The 19219-nt window shown below is 42.8% G+C and overlaps 1 protein-coding gene across 2 annotated transcripts in view; it reads left to right on the top strand.

Moving 5' to 3' along the window:
* Window positions 1–19219, top strand: part of JKAMP (JNK1/MAPK8 associated membrane protein) — an 81223-nt gene that overhangs the window by 15901 nt on the left and 46103 nt on the right. For both annotated transcript variants that reach the window (XM_069207024.1, XM_069207023.1), the window contains exons 2-3: window positions 4448–4539; window positions 15412–15569. In XM_069207024.1, coding sequence (XP_069063125.1) covers window positions 4504–4539; window positions 15412–15569 — 194 coding nt within the window. In that variant the 5' untranslated portion in view covers window positions 4448–4503. The remainder of the gene's footprint in view (window positions 1–4447; window positions 4540–15411; window positions 15570–19219) is intronic.

Genomic DNA, 19219 nt, shown 5'->3' with positions numbered 1-19219 from the left:
ATGATGCCAGGCATTTAAGAACTGCCTCATGCCTGCCAAGCTCAGTTCTTCGATACTGTTAGAGACTTGCCTGATTTGGCATCCTCTATGTGGTGGAGAGTCCAGGTTCTGCAGCAATCTGGTCCTGGGTCCTAGATGGCACTGAATGGTTAGATGGTCCAGTTGTTGGGACTCCCTTGACTTTCTTGTTGGCACTGAATAAGGGGATAGCTGAGTCCTCTAGGAATCCTGTCCTCTGTGAAAATGGTCCTGCTCGCCAAGTCCTAAACCTGACTGGTGCTGATGGCAAACCTGCTTCTTGTAGGTGCTCATCTCTGCCTCCTTATCAGTGGACCTCAATGTTTTTTTGTTGCCTTCCTGCTGCACTGGCAAAGAAGAAAGGTAAAGCCATAGCAAATTGTGCTTTTTAAAGGGATTCCCTTCCTTACCATGGTACCTGGTGGCGACATCACACATTGCTCTGCTATGGCTCCTCACTATCATTGTGAAATTGCCATCATGCGTAGCAGTGTAGAAATATGGTGCATGCTCACATGATGACTATTTCTGACCTGAAATCCTGAACTGATGCTGCGCTTGTAGGAAGCTGGCTCTTTATATAGTGGACTAAAAGGAGGTATACTGTGTAAAGAGTCAAAGCAAACCCCAGAGGAATTACAGAGGCCCAAATGACACCCCAAACGCTCTCTATTGTGGTAGTCTGGGCGAACAGTTAGGCATATCAGAGGGTAGTGCTAAGCATGTATTGCGCACACACAAAGGCATTAAGCAGGACGCACTTGGTAAAGAAATCTGGCTCAAATTTATAAAACTAACTCATACTTTTAAATTTTGATACCAAAATCATCAGAATCGGTTGAGTACTTTTTGAGTTATGAATTTTACCAGTTTTCAAAAGTTGACAGTTCATTTCTTAGAGCGGTAATGTTATCCTATGGGGGAAAAAAAATCTAAACTGTGCACGGGCACTTAGCAACAACCTACAGGACTGTTCTTATGGAGTTAAGGTAAGTATTGGGGCAAAGTCCAAATCAGCACCAACAGGTCACTTTGAGAGGCACTGAGGCGACTGGGTGCAGAGGGGCTTTTCAGCCTCGGGTGCCCTAATGTTATTGTGTAGGAAAGGAACAGACACTGCATGTGGGTACTTAGCAACGACTTATAGGAATGTTCTTCTAGACTTCAAGTGAGTATGGGGCAAGGTACAAGGCCACACCATCTGGAACGTCTGGGTGCAGAAGTGTCCCATTCACTTCAATAGAGATCGGTCGGGTCGGAAAGAGGCTGCAAGCAGGGACTGGGTGGCCAGTCCGGGGGAACCTACGGGGGAGCTCAACCCTTGAGCTCCTCCGGCACAGGGGGACACCGTTGGCCCACTTCTCCTTGGGCTGTGGGGCTCGGGTATAGTAGTGTCTTTCTGCGTCGGGTTCTGGTGCAGGAGATACTTGCGGTTGGAGGGGCTGCAGAAAGAGGCTGCAAGCGCTGTTGGGAAGTCCACAGTGGGCGAACTGAAGGTGGGCTTCGTGTCTGGAGGGCCTTGGGACCACGTTGACACCATTGGCCCACTTCAGTTTGACTTAGGCGGCTCAGGTGCAGTGGTGATGTCCGGCATTGGGTTTTAGCAGTCCCGGGCCCTCACAGTTCTTCTTTAGTTGCCTGTAGATACAGGAAAGCAGCTCCTCTGCTCCAAGGGAGTTCTTTTTGAAAATTTGCAAAGCACTGGCAGCCCTCCCAGTTACGTGGAGGCTGCAGCCACAGGACAGGTCTGTTGCTCCTCAAGGGACGGGTGCAGGGGACAGGCTGGCAGGGTTGGCTTCAAGTCAGTCGTAGTTCTCAGGTCAGCAGGCTTCTTTGTCCACTCCTTTTGTGTCTAGCGAAGATCTAAAGTCCTGGGATCAGGGGGTCACCTAAATACTCAATTTCTGGGGTGTTACGAGGAGTGAAGGGTAGTAGCCATGGGCTACTTACCCTTGGGGTCACTACACCCACTAGATGACCACTTCCTTTGGGGAATAGGCATCACCCTGTCCCAGAATTCCTAATTCCACGGCACACACAATGGCAAAATTCCTAAAATTGTGTTACTTTCAGGCTGGTCACCCTAGGGTTCTCTCCAGGCTGAAAATGCAACATACCTCCTGCATAGTTGATTTTGCCACCTGTCCAGGTGCCAGATGGGCCCTGGGGCAAGGGGCGGCATATTTCTCTGAGGAAGGCCACATTTGCATACCAAAAGCGGTGGGCTTCATTGATGCCTCCTGCCTTGGAATGCAGATTGCAGGTCATCCTGTTGGGAGAGGTGTGTAACACCCCTGCCAGACCAGGCTTTGTTTCTGACCTCCAGAGAGCAAAGGCTCTCACCCTTGGGGGTCAGAATCTCTTCTGTTGGTGGCAGCGTGGCTAGAACTAGTCAAGTGAGCCCACCAGCAGTTGGTAGGATTTGAGGGGGCACCTCTAAGGTGCCCTCTGGGTGCTGTATTAATAAATCCATCAGTGAGGTTTTATTAATATGAGATGTTTGATACCAAACATCCCTAGTTTCATCATGTTGCTGTGGAACTTGTATTGACCAGTGCCCAGCACATGTATTTAAAATGGCTTCCCTGCACACTTATGAGGTCCAAGACTCGACAAAGACATAGCAAGGGTATATCTGCTCTTGTATATAATGTACCCTGTCTTAGGGCTGTAAGGCCTGCTGTAGGGGTGACTTACAAATATTACATGCAGTTTTTTAGGGTACATGGCACACAGCCTGTGTGCCTTGTTGTGTTTTCACTTTTGGGAGCACCTTGTCATGCAGCCTGCAATAGCAGTCTGCATGAGGTTGGTGCTGGGCCCCTTAGGGCTGTACAAGTTATGCTGCAGCTCTTAGGGACCATTTTTAGTACCTAGGCACCATGTATGAGAGATACCACTTACTAGGTACTCACAGAGGTTCTAAAGGGCCTGGCCACTTGGGGATCAAGTGACCTGGTGTCTTGTTTTGTGGAAGGAACACTGGCACTGGGAACCTGGTTAGTAGAACCCAGTGCAATTCAGTTAAAGTCACATCAAAAGCCAGGCAAAATGTGTGCGTGTGTTTGTGTGTGGTGGTGGTTGTGGTGTGGAGGTTGGGGGGGGGGGGGGGGTTACTGTAACCAGAGAACTGGTTTCCTACATTGCTCTCCTTAGTAACCTAGAGGTTACGGCACTCTTGGGATGGGGTGAAGAGGTGCTGTTACTTAGTACTGGCCCATTTAAAGCAGTGGGTCCAGGGAGAGCCCTATAAATCTCACACGATTGAAGAGGGTTGTGGTGAGGACTACCCATGCGTAGTACTACAGTCTTTTCAGGGGATGGAGAGTATATTTAGGTCTTCTATTCAGCAGGACAAAGAGGAGCATTTGCCTGTTTCGGTTGGTATGGCCATCACTGAGAAAAGTAAAGCACTGTGACAACCTGAAGTTCAAAGACTGCTTGAAGATGATATGTTGACTACTAATACAGGGCTTTGGGATAGAAGGCAGCTACCACCAGGGTTGACCTATTAGCACTGCCTCAAGTTGGTATGCAAGCCATCAAATCAGATGCTTCAGACCACTGGCGATGATGTTTCTTGAGGGTGCCCATGACCTCTGGGGGACTCTCCATCTAGTACAGCCCTCCCTTACAACCCTACTAGTTTATTTTAAGGACTCTCACTAAGTGTGTTTTCACTTCAGTGGGCATGCTTCATAAACGAGTCCTTGCCACAGATATTCAAATCATACCTGGGCGGGGTCAACCTTGGGAAATCCATGCTCTTTGAGTGTCACCTATTTTTTTTTTTTTAGAGGTGAGGGCCTGGCTCTAAATGTTAAAATGTCCTCTGGCTGTCTTTGTAGTTTTATTTTTCTAGGCCGCTAGAGTAGGATAAAAACAGGTTGTTGATTCCTTCAGAGTTTACATTGTGTACTCTTCATTAACTGTGGTCTAAATGTTTCAGCCCTAGTGTACCTTCAATGGGTCATTTTCGCTTTCTTCAGGACCACCAATATTAAGGTGCCTACTACTAGTTAAATCTGACTTGTGATCATATTGATCTTGTCTATGTTCATTTTGCATTCATACAGTCATCCTTCCATGCAACACACTTACTCAACTTTCTGAGGCATTTCCCTAGTCTGGTTCCTGTCGGTAAGATAAAGGCATATTTCTGTCAGACCATGTTATTTGTAGTGACTACTTTTGTCTGTTGTAATGCCAATTTTTAGTGCAATGCATTAACAATTGAGTAATGACGTGAGACCAGTTTGCCTGGATGTAGTACCACTGAAGCTAAATATTGTCAGTGAAATGTTATTTTGATAGTACTGCTGCTTTCATTGGCTTTCGCTCAATTTGGCTCAAACAATATCTCTTGATTGCTCCCAGGTGCTTGTTTTTGTATTTAATGATCAGATTCATATTTCCTCCCCTCTGTTAGCCGTCAATATTTATCCAGCATGCTTTGGACTCTACTGTGGAAAGACAGTGATTTACATGAATGATACAACAGAAATCTATGGAGAATGTGGGGTGAGTACACTGTTTTACAATATCTAACACTAATGTGACTTATGTCAAACGTGTTTCTAAAGTGTGAAAATGCACACAATGCAGCAGGGAAAATGCCTACCTCTCCAAGGTCATGTTGTGAATGATTTCTCTTGATGTTGAGGCCTAATCAGAAACTGTATAAAAGAAAATATAAATTAATGATTAGCTAAAGATTCTTAAAGTCCTATCTATAGTCAAAGCGATTTTGCTACATTCTAATAATAAAGACTTTATTCGGTATGAAATGATTCAACCCTTAGATCACATAAACAACAATATATAAACCGAGATAGCAATAATACAATAATATAGCAATAATCATAAGATTAAAAACAAATAAAAGCCTCATTACCAAGGATAACAATATAAAAGATTCTTAAAAAATCTCTAAATTACTGCGCCAAGTAATGACTCCCCTCAAGAACAATCCCAATCCCCTCCACACCAATGCATCTGAAGCCATTTGCAGACACATAAAAGCAGGACGATATTGCACAAAACCCTTGGGCCTCAACAAGGGTAATAAAAAACGACTTCTAAAAGGTGCATAAAAGACACAGAATAATGTAAAATGGGACAAGGTCTGCAGGGACACCCCGTCACAAGGACAAGGTCCATTCAAGAACAGCAGGAGGGCCTTTTAGAACATGGCGGGTGGCTTTCTGGGCCAACAGGTCAGTGAAATCAATGGCCTTCATTCAATTGGGGGAGGACCACCCTTTCACTTTAGAGATCATGCATACCTGGCTTCTTAGGAAGTTAGTGTGGCTGGTAAGAGCGCAGAACCCAACAATCAACCATGAGACACAATAACATATTGAGCAGTTCTGTGCCTATCTTTTAGCTAGAAGAAATACTTTGATCTCATAACAAAATACTACATATTTCAGGTACAGCATTGCAATCTTATTTATGATCCTCAGGCACTACACCCCTGCCAGTGCCCTCTCTCCACTGTAGGAGTGCGCTGATGTCTACTGTCTCTAGTATGTGGAATGGGTACAGGCTTCAATTAGGCACAGGTGCAGTTCACTGTTGAATACCCCACTGGCTACATGAATAAATCACTTTAGTGGCTTTTTCTGATTTGAGTTCACCCAAGCAAAAGTCTTAAATTCATGTGGCAGATTATTCTGCATGTGCATACTCATGTTTTTGTTCTCTGCAAGGCCCCATTTTTACTTGCTCAATGGGAATGCATCTTTTGTCGCATTGCCTGTGTGTTCAGTGTACCAGGTGCTGCTGAGGCAGATTCATTGTGCTGGGGCCGCAGCAGTGATCATTCAAACACTAGCAGTTGGGTGGGATGAACATGGCAATTCCGAGCAGTGGGCCTAGTTTTTGGCAGTTGCTGCCTCCCAGGCCAAATGCAGACAGGCGCTTAGTTCTTCAGCAGGTGTGCGTCTCTGGCTGTTTCAGAATCTGGGCTCATTAAGCAGTGGCAGCATCAATCTCTCGGGCACACAGAGGGGTGCCAGACAACACATTGTTGATTCGCTCTAGTTGCAGTTTACAACAGGAGCCTCTTGGGACAGCAGGGAAGCCTTCACAAAACTGGCCATCTTTGGCGTTGCGTTCCCTCCCATCAATTTCCTCTGGGTATTCCTCACATCAAAAACACACTCTGCCTCTCCTCCTGGACATTTATTCCTCCTCCAGGGACGGGCACTCTCCTATTCTCTCTCAGCAGGCTTCTTGGAGATGAGCAGACGTCTCTGTTCCTCCAGCCAGTAAACGTAGACTTTAAATGGTGTCCCCCTCACTGCAGACAGCAGTCACTCGGAAGTCATTTGAGTACTCTGCAGAAAACTACCCTCCTTGGTCATAAATAACTTGAAACGTGGTCACAACTGGCTGGCTTATGTCCCATGTTTGTACATTAATGCCTATTTTCCTGACAGATGATGTGGATCCATTTTCTGTGGTTCAGGAACCATTTTGAGGTGTTTCTCTTTCAAATACTATTTTCTGTTTGCAGTGCAGACTAAGACTTTGTGCAAGGTGATGACTCTCACAGCAGGTTGCAATAGGTCTGGCTTAATCTCGAGAGTATTCAACACAATGGCACAATGAAGTGAGAGGTCTCTGCACTTGGCTATCATCAATTTGCCTGAAGCTTTAATCAAGGACAGGCAAAAGAGAAGGCCTGGCTTAGAAATATCCTCTCCTTTAGCAACAGAAACTGCATTCTAACCTCTCACCCCTGCCATCTACCAAATAGGAGTTCCCATAAAGAACTAATCAACAGCTATCTACTAGCAAGGGCCTCCTGAAATTTCTAAGGGTAACACTGTCTCCATCATCCTTCACTTCAGTGTCTAGGTCTACCCTTGTAGCCACACGATTGCAGTCAATATTCTTCCCAATATCTGGCGAAGTTGCACGTGCCCTCCATTGTTTGGCAGGCTAATCCAGGGGCTATCAAAGTTAAATTGTATCCGACTGCTCTCAGTACTCTGACTTTTACCTCACACAGTGTTTTAACATATGCTACCAATCGCATGCACCCAACATGCGCATAGGATGTCAGCACAAAAAAAGTGGACATTTTTATGAGGGGGGCAGTAAATCACACTCTTCTTGATACAGAAAAAAGGTCTGGTCACACTAGTGATTCATAGAAACCTAGTACACTACCACCACAACTTATGTACCTACTCCAAGGCATGGATTTTAGTCCCTTCTCGTTCATGAGGGTACAGAACTAGTTCTTGACTTGGCCTTACTATGGACAGTTCTAGGCATCTGCACACATGCTAGATTAACATGATTTCAGGGGGGGCAAACAAAAAGTCAGGATACTAGTTTCACATGTAATCAGGCACTCAGGCAGCAGGAGTACACACCTGTTTACCATGTATGGGGACGTCCTTTCCAAACACCTCTTGTGAAATATGTAGTTCATAAAACTAGATAGGACGCCAAATTCACTTTACTAGAGGAGTTCATATTTGTTTCTCCTGCTTCTTGTATTTGAACAAAGTACCAAGCAGTGTATTTTGTAGGAAACACAAGCCTCATCTGTATCAAAAGCTGTTAATCTTCATTCACATCATGTCTTCATCTGAATTCGAACCATTTCAATACTCCAAATTCATACTTTATTTTTTAATCAAGTCTGTACTGTCTTGTAAAGAGTGTTAATAAGAGGTTACACTTTCAGGTCATGACACATTTGTTAATCAAGACACTTGATTTCCAGTAGTTAGTTGTGTGTGTGTGTGTGTGTGTGTGTGTTTTTAAACAAACCAATGATTGCTGTGTAAAGCAATTAGCCTAAGCTCTATGATGTAGAACTATGAGATTGGGATACTTCACTTAGAACGGCCTCTTCTACTTCATAATGAAAACCACTACAAGTTACTGGTTGGAAAACAGAGTTTGCACTTGGCAATTAAAGGGATAATTCCACTAAAGAGAGAACTCACTGTGGCTAAGACTGGCATGAGAATTCCTTCAGCCTATGGGTATCTAGCATTTTTTTGTTTTTCACACATTTTTTTTTACCTTGCTAAGAGCAGCTTTTTTGCACTCAGTAAGAGTCTTCTATCACATTATGTGTCTTCAGTTGAATTCTGACCATTTCAATACTCCACATTCATGCTTAATTTCCTTAAATCAAGTTTGTACTGTCTTGGAAAGAGTCTTAGTCAATGGCTGTTTAAGGTTACACTTTAATGTCATCACACACTTTTTAATCAAGACACTCTTTCCAGTAGTTATTTTTTGTGGTTTTGTTGAAAAGAACAGAAAACAATGATTGCTGTGTAAAGCAGTTAGCCTAAGCTCTATGATGTAGAACTATAAGATTGTGATACTTCACTCAGTATAGTCTCTCCAACTTCATAATTAAAACCACTGTAAGTTGCTGGTTGGAAAACAGAGCTTGCTCTTGACAATTAGAGTGGTAATTCCACTAAAGAGAGAACTCACTGTGGCTAAGACTGATATGATACATTTTTACCTTGGTAAGAGCAGATCTTTTGCACTTAGGAAAATCAGTCTCCTAGGGCCGATAATAATGTAATGATTACTCAGCCTATACAAATGCTTTGGTGACTGCAGTGAGTATTAAGTATTTCCATGTATAACATACAGTAATAGCTGATTCTAGGGATTTTGCAGTGCACAATGTTATCTTCCTTCGCCCCCAATGTCTAACACTTCCTTTTGGGTTCTAGGTCAGTTAGCTCAACACTTCATAATTTATGTTTGAAAGACTGAATGGCAGGGTTTCTGAAAACGAGTGTGCATGTCAAATATGCGTTTTGTGTGTGTCTTGTTTCTAAAGGCGTAGGGTTGCATTTTATTATTCCAATTTGGACCGCCATCCTAGTCACTTCCTATTCTTTTTCTTATTGCTGGAACTCTGGGGGCTTGGAGCTGGCCAGTGGGGATGGTTTTCATATGCCGAACTGGTTATAATTTTCCAGGAAACCAACTTTGTAATATTTTTGTTTTTCTGGTGCAGGGCTTGGAGTGGTTGATAATTGCTGAAATATTTTAAATATTCTGGCCCTGGGGTGGGTTTTGCCAAAGGACTTTTATCTTGTGTCTTTGAAAACATGAAAATGTTAGAGGTGGGCTTAAGGTTGTTCATTCCGCTAGGAAACAAATCATCTTATTGTTGGTTATGCCTCTCAGTTAAGCAGTTGTGACATTAGCAAGTCAGCAGACATTTCTCTCTACCTCCACAATAGTCTGGATCGACAACAGGGAGGTGCGAGTTAATAGTGGCAGTGGTCGGCATCCATTACATTTTTCCAAGGCTATAGCTCGGATCATTTGATGCATAACCACGGCCATGCTGAAATATAGTGACATTCAGGGGAATAAAGATTGACTGAAGATATATGGTGTAGTGTTCTCCATGGTAGAAGAAAATGTACCTGTTCTTTGTAGAAAATTATGAAGCATTTTCCTCTCCAGATTGGGAGAAATCACATTGAAGTCCTTTGTTTTCCAAGCTGGGTTGCATTGACAGTTCTGGAGCCACCGTTTTGGTTTTCTGCAGGCAGCAAAGACCCACCAGACCAAGAGCCTTACTCATTACTCCCAACAGCCACTCTACCACAACATTGAAAATAGCTCTGCTGTGCTCCTCATTGGATGCAATGATTCAGTAATAGAACAGCAATAAGAGACTTCCATGTCATATACCAAGGAGGTATTTGCACTTAATTAGAAAATAATGATTAATACTAACATTACTTCATTACAGAAATAGGTTTTGTTACCTCGTATCCCCCCACCCCTTCAGAAGCCTTACATAGAAAGGATTGCTTTAGCTTGTGACTAATGTATTTTGTGGGAAGTGGGAGGAAGGTTTGCAGCGAAGACAGGAGCACCTGAAGTTGAACAGAGGTTACATTGGAACAATCACATGCCTTAAACTACCACACTTGGGGTAGATGGTAGAGGGTTGACTTTCTACTGTATGGGAGCTTTTCAGCAAAGAGTGTCAGCAATACCCTTATGGATCAAAAGTAAGAAGTTGAATAAGGGGTCTCAGGATATGTAATGCTAAAAGTCAAATCTTTCAGAGAATTTAGAGGACCACGGTGTCTGTTACACCATTAAGCTCAAAGAATCAGCTTGATGCCACCTTTTACACATGCCAAACTTGGTTCCCTAGTCATTATTGCATTCATTTGGTCACTAGAATGACTTCTGTCTTGCACCTCCGACTAACCATTGAAAAAGGTTCCCTTCTACATCTAGGCAACCCTTGCCATCAAACATCAAAGTCGCACACTCCAGATCCATATTAAGGGATACTCTATACACCCTACTGCAGTTAGATAAAGACGTAAATTCTAAAATCACCAAATCTTCTTGCTTGTCAATCTGGCATAATACTAACATCAAAATAGATGGTAGAACCATTTTTTGGGAGGAACGAACAGCTAGAGGTCTCCACGGTTGGAGATCTGGAGCATTTCAACACACTCCAAAGTTTTGCAGAAATACAGCATAAATCAGTCATCAAAATGTAGACTTGTATAACTTCCTGAAACTGATGGTGTAAATCTCTAAGGTGGGTCAGATACACACCTCAAACTTACCTGTCATCATTAACGAGTTGCGTAGTTTGGGGCACCTAGCTTCCAAAGTCTGTAACTTGGCCCCAAAAGTCAAAATTTAACTTCAACACTCAGAAGTAATGGAATAATGTGTGTTCTGTGGCAAAGAGACTTTACTGTACAAAGAGAAATGTGTCTATTCGTGGGCTACTGTTGCTCAGCCAACAATACTCCCTCCTTGGCACAATGTAAGCCTGTTTCATTCATAGAGAATACTTCGACCCATGACAGATTGTTTAAATCAGACAAGATACATACTAGCAAATAGTGTAAAGATGATCTGAACCCCATGTTGTTCCACTGCATATTTGGTTTTCCCATTATGGTCTGAAATACAAACATACACGGCTAATATGTTGCATGTCCTACCTAGCTTTGACTTCCTCACAGCCGTATTTGGCATTTTCACTGCAGAACTCCACCTAGATTTAGAGATGCCTACATTACTCATAATTGACTTATAAGTAGCAAGTGCATTTTCATCCACACCAAGTGGCTCTAGCTCAGTTTTTCTTGCTGAGCAGACAACACTGTATTAAATGAACCACGTGTGCTGTGTTGAGGACCACTTAAAAATTGATTTGTTTATACAAACGAATAAGCTATTGCAAATGAATACTATACATTTATGGAAAAGGAACTGTACTCAGTTTACACAGATTCTGGATACTGATCCTTCTATAGTGTGTCGTTCAATGGATATTCTTTGGAGCAAACTGTTTTTCTTGCCTGGATGCAAAAATGACAGTATTCTTAAAACCTTTCACCTCCAATGCTAAAATGTATATTGTTTTTCATCTCCTTTATCAAACAATATTGAGTTTTCAGCTTTTCTTTGTTACTTGTCATTTATGGGTAACACTTTGCTGCTTCCTTATGATACCTATAATATATCTGAACTGTTATGTAAATCATGGTGTATGCAACCCGTTATGTTTACTCAATGTTCACATCTTCTGAAAAATCAACAAAATCATTTTGAGTTAAAAACAAAAAAGCTTGCCATCAGGAATAGAAAAATCTATCATTAAGAACCCTCAAGATAGGAGAAATGTGCTTTACAGTGCTTCATGGAGAGTTCCTGTACTGCCTTCAGATGTTTGCCCAACCTCCTGTGCATCCTACTACACCTGTGCACATTTCTGGCCATGTGTTGCAGGACTGGAGTTCACTGTAGGGCTTAAGTTCGTCCAGGCCCTGACCCAACTTCTCTTACATCCAAGCTCCTATTCACCCAGCCCCCAGTGCACTACTTAGCAGATATGTGTTTATTTGTAGCTTTTTGTGGGTGGATGCCCTGAATCTACCCCATAACACTAAACCAAAGGAGTAGCCAGAAAATCAAAATACCCCCCACTTCACACCAAACCTGTTATGGCAACAAGCCAGGGAAGCAAGTCATCATCATCCTTCACAGCTCTGTTGCCTCTTCCATTCAAGCATCTCTCCATTCATAATTTCTTCTTTCCATCTATCTACTGATATTCATAATTTCACCTTTGCATTCTGTCTGTCATCTATTCTTTCTTCATCTATCATTCTCTTTCACGATTCCGTCTGCCCATCCATGTCTAAACCTACCCATCAAACCTATCCATCCATCTGTCACCCATCCTCTTTCACCTCTCCACTCATCATCCATCCACTCACCCTTTCACGCCATCCTTCTACCCTTCCACTCTATTAATCCATCCTCCCTTTCACTCATCCATCCACCCACTCATCCATATCCACTCACTCATCCATCCATTCACCCTCTTTCACTCATCATCCATTCTTTCACTCATCCATCCATCACCCACCCTTTCATTTATCTGCCCTTCCTTTCATGAATCCATCCATTTACTCATTCATTCTTTCACTTGTCCACCCATTCTTTTGCTCATCCGTCCATTCACCCTTTCGCTCATCCATCTACCTACCCTTTTTATTCCGTCCATCCATCCACCCTTTCACTCCAGGCTCCCATCCATCCACCATTGCAGTCATCTATCCTTTTATGATCTATCCACCCTTTCACCCATCTAACCACCCTTGCATCCATCAAGAACTCCACCTCTGTTGTAGCTGCGAAAGCAGGTGGTTGACAATGCCCCTGCAGTGAACCACTTGTGTGCAGCATTTGTCAATGTGCATAATGCTCCAGCGAAGGCTGTCTGCCAGCAAGCTAGTTATGAAGGGCATTTGGCCATTTTTAGGGTGTTCAGGGAGCAGGGTCTAACGATAAGGCAAGACCTATGGTGCCCTGCCAGAGAACCAGTTGTGCTGGGCATTTGGCCATGTATAGTGGGCTCAGGAGTAGGGTTTGACAATATACCAGGACCTTCTCTGAGCATCTTAATCATCAGTGCACAACATTTGACCACACACAGCAGGCTGTGAGACCTAGCCTATTACATGCCCTGAGCTATCCAAGGTTCTACGGTGTTGCCTGCACATAGGTCTTTACTGTTGATTTTTTTTTTTTTTTTTTTACTTTTTCACCAGTCTTTGCAAGAAAAATTAAATCTAATTTCGAGATAATTTGGTGACACACAGACTTGGATTTTGAACGGCAAAACCTGCAAACAAATGGTCATTTAAAAAAAAAAAAAAAACAAAGGTTGCTGGCATATTTCCTTCTTGCAACCTCTCTTCCCTAAAACATGCTACCTGGGTTAAAGGAATGTTCTATTATGCACCATTTGTCAATTTTCTGAGCACTATGGCTTTGGTTCCTGCTGTCCTGCAGAGGCCTCTGCATCAACATTTCTTCAACTGGTGCAAGATGAGTAGATCGCCCAAATCCTTATCTCCAGGTATTTACAAATCCCACATTGGATGACTTGAAAAATCCCCCCTTTTCTAATGAGAGGTGTTTCATTTTCAAATGTGTTATCCTCAAGGATCTGTATTGGCAAAGGATACATAAACTAATGGTCTAGACAACACTAATGTTAACTCTTTGAAGCCTGCCTTTTTCCTTTTTGTAACACAGATTTCTCAAAAACAACTGAACAGATTTACCCAAAGGTATGCCTCTGAGTAATGTTCTAGTTTCAGACCAGGGGCCTGATTTAACTGTTGGTGGGAGGGGAACTCCTTTGTGACGGAGTTCCCTCCCCACCTGTATTATGGTCTGCCTGCCTGATTTAGAATTGGGCGGGCCTTAGGTTTGAAGAGGGTGGAGACTACTTGGCTGCCACCATGGTCAAACCTGTCTGACCGTCCGATGGAGTAAGGGCTGTCGGAGGCTTGGCTTATGTCCCGCCACCTAATTTAGATGGGCAGACATACTGCTGATTTTCACTGCCTTTCGTCACCAGGAAAAACTGACGGTAAGGTCATTGAAAAGTGGTCAATGCTCACCTCACCAGGAGAGCAGACTCCCATGGTGGGGGGAGGGCATTGTTTTTAGGGGCGAGCTCAAAACTCTCCGTCCCCTGATGTAATCTCTCTTTGGACTTCTAACCACACCCATGTCACGTCAGTCCCTTACATTGGTTGGTGGTCTTGCCTTTTAAAATCGGCATGCTTTCATTTGTTGAAGGCATGGATACGTCATGCCTTTTCTGGTTTTTAGCCCTCCTCGAGCGCACCGACCAACTACTGGAAACATACGAGGCTCCATGTTTTCCGTATGGTTTCTGGGCTACTTTTACTCTTTATTTAGCAGCGCGATCGCACTGTGTTTTACATAGCGCAATCACGCTCGTTTTTTTCCCCATTTAGTGTGGCAAGAAAAGTCTGGTTATGAGTTTACAACGCTAATAGCTCTAACTCGGCGAAATGCGAGACCCTTTGCATTGTAAATGCTTGTTTTTCTTCTATTTTCAACAAGAGAATTTGAAAATAAAATAACAGTGTACGTTTGCTGTATGACACTTTCATGTTGGTGGAGCTGTCTGCCAAACTGATACTGTATTGACAGGAAGTACTGTGGCGCCTGCCAATGCTAGAAATGTCTGCTGGGCCAGAGGACATTTCTAAATTTGGCGAGCAGCTCCTCAGTCAGGGCAGCCGAGTAATTAGCTCCATCACCCTGATGAAGAAACTGGTCGCCCACCAATATTTAAATTGTACCCCAAGTTGGGCGTAAACCTGTTTTAATTGGTTTTGTTGCAGTGGAGAGTAAAGTCTCTTTTAAGAGTTAACATACACTTTTTTGCCCCACCCCTGACTCCATTCTCCCATACCATCAAGCATAGCCAAAGAATCCTTGACGTGCCACAATTATGCCAGTATGCACTATTACATTTGACTTTTTTTTTGCCAATTCGTCAAATGGCGTCAATGTTATGAGTCTGGAAATTATGGCCTGTTCTGTGGAAACTAAGACTTAGTCGAAGGAATTTTGAATACAGGTATGAGGGAGGTAAAACCTGAGTGATAAAAGTGGGAATGTTTTCCCTCATTTCTATTTGTCATATTTGACATATCCCATACGAAGTCTTTGCAGTACTTTAAAGATAGCCCAGTAAATACATAATTGGCAGACAGTGGTGCAATATGTATTTATGCTTATGTTTAAAATAAAGGCCTAGTGGTTGGTGGCCTGCAGAATCAAATCTATTGTTGTGAAGAATCGTCCATTTAACAACTAACCAATGTTAAAAATGTTTTATCATTTTTAAACAGTGGCCAAGTAGTATGAGCCAATACGGCATTCTTCTTTAGCTGAATAGAGATGTTTCTGCGAAAAGCATGTTTTATCAACATACTATACCGTATCTTAATAGATTGTTTCAATAAAAATCCATCTGTTAAAATGTTTTTTGTTTATTTGTAGGTTTGTCCCAGAGGACAAAGGACTACTGATCATCAGAAAATTTGTCGACCTTGCACAGAATCTCCCGAGCTGTACGACTGGCTATTTCTTGGTTTTATGGCCATGCTTCCGTTGGTTTTACATTGGTTCTTCATCGAATGGTATTCCGGGAAAAAGAGGTTTGTATTATTTTCCATAACATACACTTTCAGTCAATATGGAAATTATATTTTAAATGGCTTACATTTTTTGCTGATTAATTGGTGCACCTTAGAAAGTTTTCCACTTAGTTTGTGCTCATAAAGTGAGGTGGAACATTTAAATGTACTCGGGTACTTTTTCATAGCAATTGTTGATGAGAGTATTAAAAAAAGATACAAAGTTTGCCTCTTCTTTCGTTATTTTCGTTCAGTGCTGTGCCAAATTAGAGTTATTGCTCATTTTAGAGGGTCACCTAAATTACCTAAAGCAAAACTACTTTTAAAGTGAAAGACTTGAAATGGACTTTCCCCTAGCCATAAACACATGGCTGGCCCTAACCCCCAAAAGTTAACGAATTATCTAATCTGACACAGAGGTTTACATTAACTCACAGTCTGTTTTCAGCGAGTCACTTAAGTGGTGGCAGCGTTGTTTTCAGTGTACAGACGTAAGACAATGCAGAATCCTTTAAGGAGGCGCAAGTCACACTACCAGAGAATTCACATGCATGAGATGAAAAAAGACAGTTGCAACACCCTCCCACTTCCTCTTAATATTATCCTTCCATCTGTAGACATTCCTTTGTGTGTGTGCAAATGTGGTGGACATCATGCACACCTTTCGAATCCTTGTTTTTAAAGCTTTCAAATCTTTTCAGCAAGAGCTTATACAATTTTTTCAGTTTCTCTATACAAGATGCTTATGTTTAATTTGGCTTCAGTTATTTTTAGTAAGTGTTGAAAATGCTCTGGAGTAATCCATAAATACAGCAGTGCAGCTTGCGTATGGTGCAGATATGTTATAAATAATCCCCACTTTCATAGGTACATATTCTGTGAAGGGAATAACTTGTGTCTACAATACAAAGTGTTCTCCAAGTGTTGTGGACCTATTCTTGGTATATGTCATGTGTACACCAGATCTACTACTGAAAAGTAAAGACAGGTAAACTTTTTTGCCTTACAGATGGATATTTTGGATCTTTTCGGCATGGAGATATGTTAAACATTTATTATTAATTTATTTAAAAAAAATATTGTTGTGTAAAAACAATTCTGGGATTTTTGCATGTTTTTTCTGGATCATTTCAAATGGTGGAAGATCACTGCCCAGCCGCATAAGAATTCAGCTTTCTGTATACTGAGAAAAATTGTTGAGTGTGTTTTTTATGTAGCTTCTTTATCCTTCACAGTAACTCCCAATGCGTGTACTCCCACAAAATAAATGATCTTAGGCTTATCCAAATTCCAAAAGTGACATGAACACCTACAACCTGCAGTGGGGAAAGCTCTGCAAGCATTTGATGTGCCAGAACATACCATTTGGAAGAGGAGCCAAATTTACACATTTATCACAAAGTTCAGGATTCACATCTCGCTCTTGCCCAATTTCGCTAAAACCACACCAAAGATAAATATCAAAAGGCCTGTGTAGGGACAGGGAGACAAATGTATCCATTTGGAAACTGTGCCACACTGCCCGTGAATTTATCTCTCATTTCCCTATGTTTCTATGTATGTGCCGCAATCGGATACAATGGTTATGTTAACATCTACTGGTGAGACCGTCAATCTTAAGGGCCTTTGACACACCCAGCCAGCCTGTCTACTCTGTATCCGAGCCCCCCAGCCTGGGTACCTGAGAATCGACTGTGCTTTCTTTCTCCCAGGATCCTTGTGACCCAAACCTCCTTTGGTAGCTCCCGGACTTGTTCCCCAATGTGTGGCTCCCCTTGTTTCCCCCGGCCTAGCGGGCATAGCTACCAACCTGACAAGCACCTCTGCACCCAGACGCCCCAGGGAAGGTAACACATAACTTTGTGCCTTGGCCCCCACCGACCCTAAGTCCCAAATGAGACCCCCCCCCCCCAGAAACTGACCATAAGTAACAGTATACAATATATGCCTTTTTCCCCCTTAGGAAAGCATTGCTGCATAAAGACGCATTTAAATGAACATTTTACTAACCTGTAAAAATTGATATTTAAAAAAAAATACTTGATAACAAAGTTCTTGGTCTCAAAATGTATATAAAAATGTGTTATTTTTCTAAATTGGTCTCTGATTTATTCTTGAGTGCGTGTCTCATTTATTGCCTCTGTGAGTAAAACAAGTGCTTATACCTACCCTCTGATAAGCCTAAACTGCTCACCTACATTCCCACTAAATAGAGCATTTGGTGTTATCATTTGTGCCTCTGTAAACCAATAAGGGTTGCCTGGACTTTTTACACAGTGTACCTCTCACAGTTGGCCTTGGATTCTGATGAGATAAATATTGTCGCTATCCAGCCAGTAGCTGTATATATTCTAATACTTTGAAGGAGACTGTAGCTCAAGCTCAGAAAGAGACATTCACCTGAAAAAGGACCACACTAGTCACTGTTTCATCTGCCCTGAAGGACCCCAATGACTCTGGATATGTCCTTTTGCTGCAGCCTTCCATGGAAAAAGGAGAAGCCGCACTGCCTGATGGGAGAAGAGCAGCTACATGAGAAGGACTAAGACCAAAGGCCAGATGACTGAGTTCTTTTTGAAGGTTATCTCCAGGGATCGAGCATTGCAAGAAGTGCACATATCTTGCAGCCCACCAGTCCAAAACCAGCTCAGAGAGTAGTGTCGGAACAGATGTGGAAGTAGCAGAGAAGCATTCTGGGAATACCTCTCTGAGCTTGATTGGGTAGTCCCTGTCCTACCAGATACTAGCCTCTGACTTGTGGTAACCTGCCTTTCTTTGCCTTCAGCACCAGAAGGCATGGAGATCTCTCTTTTCAGAAGAGGGCCTGGAGTAGTACTCGTTGGCTGTGTCAAGTCACCTTGATATTAGTTGTGCATTGTAGGAAGCTGGCCTGTTGTGTGGTGAGCACCTATGGTTTTATCACCTTATTCCAGGTATCCCCTATTAGTGAGGTGTAGGCAGTGTCTAGGAAGCCAGGGCTCTCTAGAGGTAGCTGTGGATGAGCAGCCAAGACTTATCTAGGAGACATGCAAAGCTTATGCAATACCACTACACTCACACAGCACTTACACACATGAAAGAACCACACAGTGTTACAAAAGTAAAGGTACTTTAGTATAGTAACACAAATACTAAAATACTGAATAGGCAGTACCCCAACTGGAGGTAAGTAAACACACTATTCTAGATATACACATTAGAAGTCCGTGATTAGAATAGAAAGCAATAGCAAACGGTAAACACAATAGCAAATTGTGAAGGCCCTAGGGGAAGACCAAACCATATACTAAGTAAGTGGAATGTGAAAGGTGCCTAGGAACCCCAAAAAGTAAGTACTAGAGTGCCCCCTCCCCCCCCCCCCCCCCAGCGACCAGGAGGAAAGAGGTAAGTACCTGATTTTCCCAAAACCCAGCAAGAGGACTTTAGGAAAAGACTATGCAAGATCCAGACAAGACTGCGAGGAACCAAAGGTGGATCCTGACAGAAAAAGACCTGCAAAAGAAGGGGACCAAGTCCAATTTGAGTTGGAGTGTCTGGTTGTGGCAGGAGCCAGTACCCACCCTTCTGTGGATGCAGGACCAGATTGATGGTGAACGAAGAAGGTCAGCAGTGCAGCACCGGAGCAGGAGAAGAGTTCCAGAAGTGATGCAGTCGATGTCCCACGTTGGCAG

Source organism: Pleurodeles waltl, chromosome 9, assembly GCF_031143425.1.
Source record: "Pleurodeles waltl isolate 20211129_DDA chromosome 9, aPleWal1.hap1.20221129, whole genome shotgun sequence".
NCBI lineage: Eukaryota > Metazoa > Chordata > Amphibia > Caudata > Salamandridae > Pleurodeles > Pleurodeles waltl.
The sequence above is the reverse complement of the archived record's forward strand: the minus strand, read 5'-3'. Positions and strand labels throughout refer to the sequence as shown.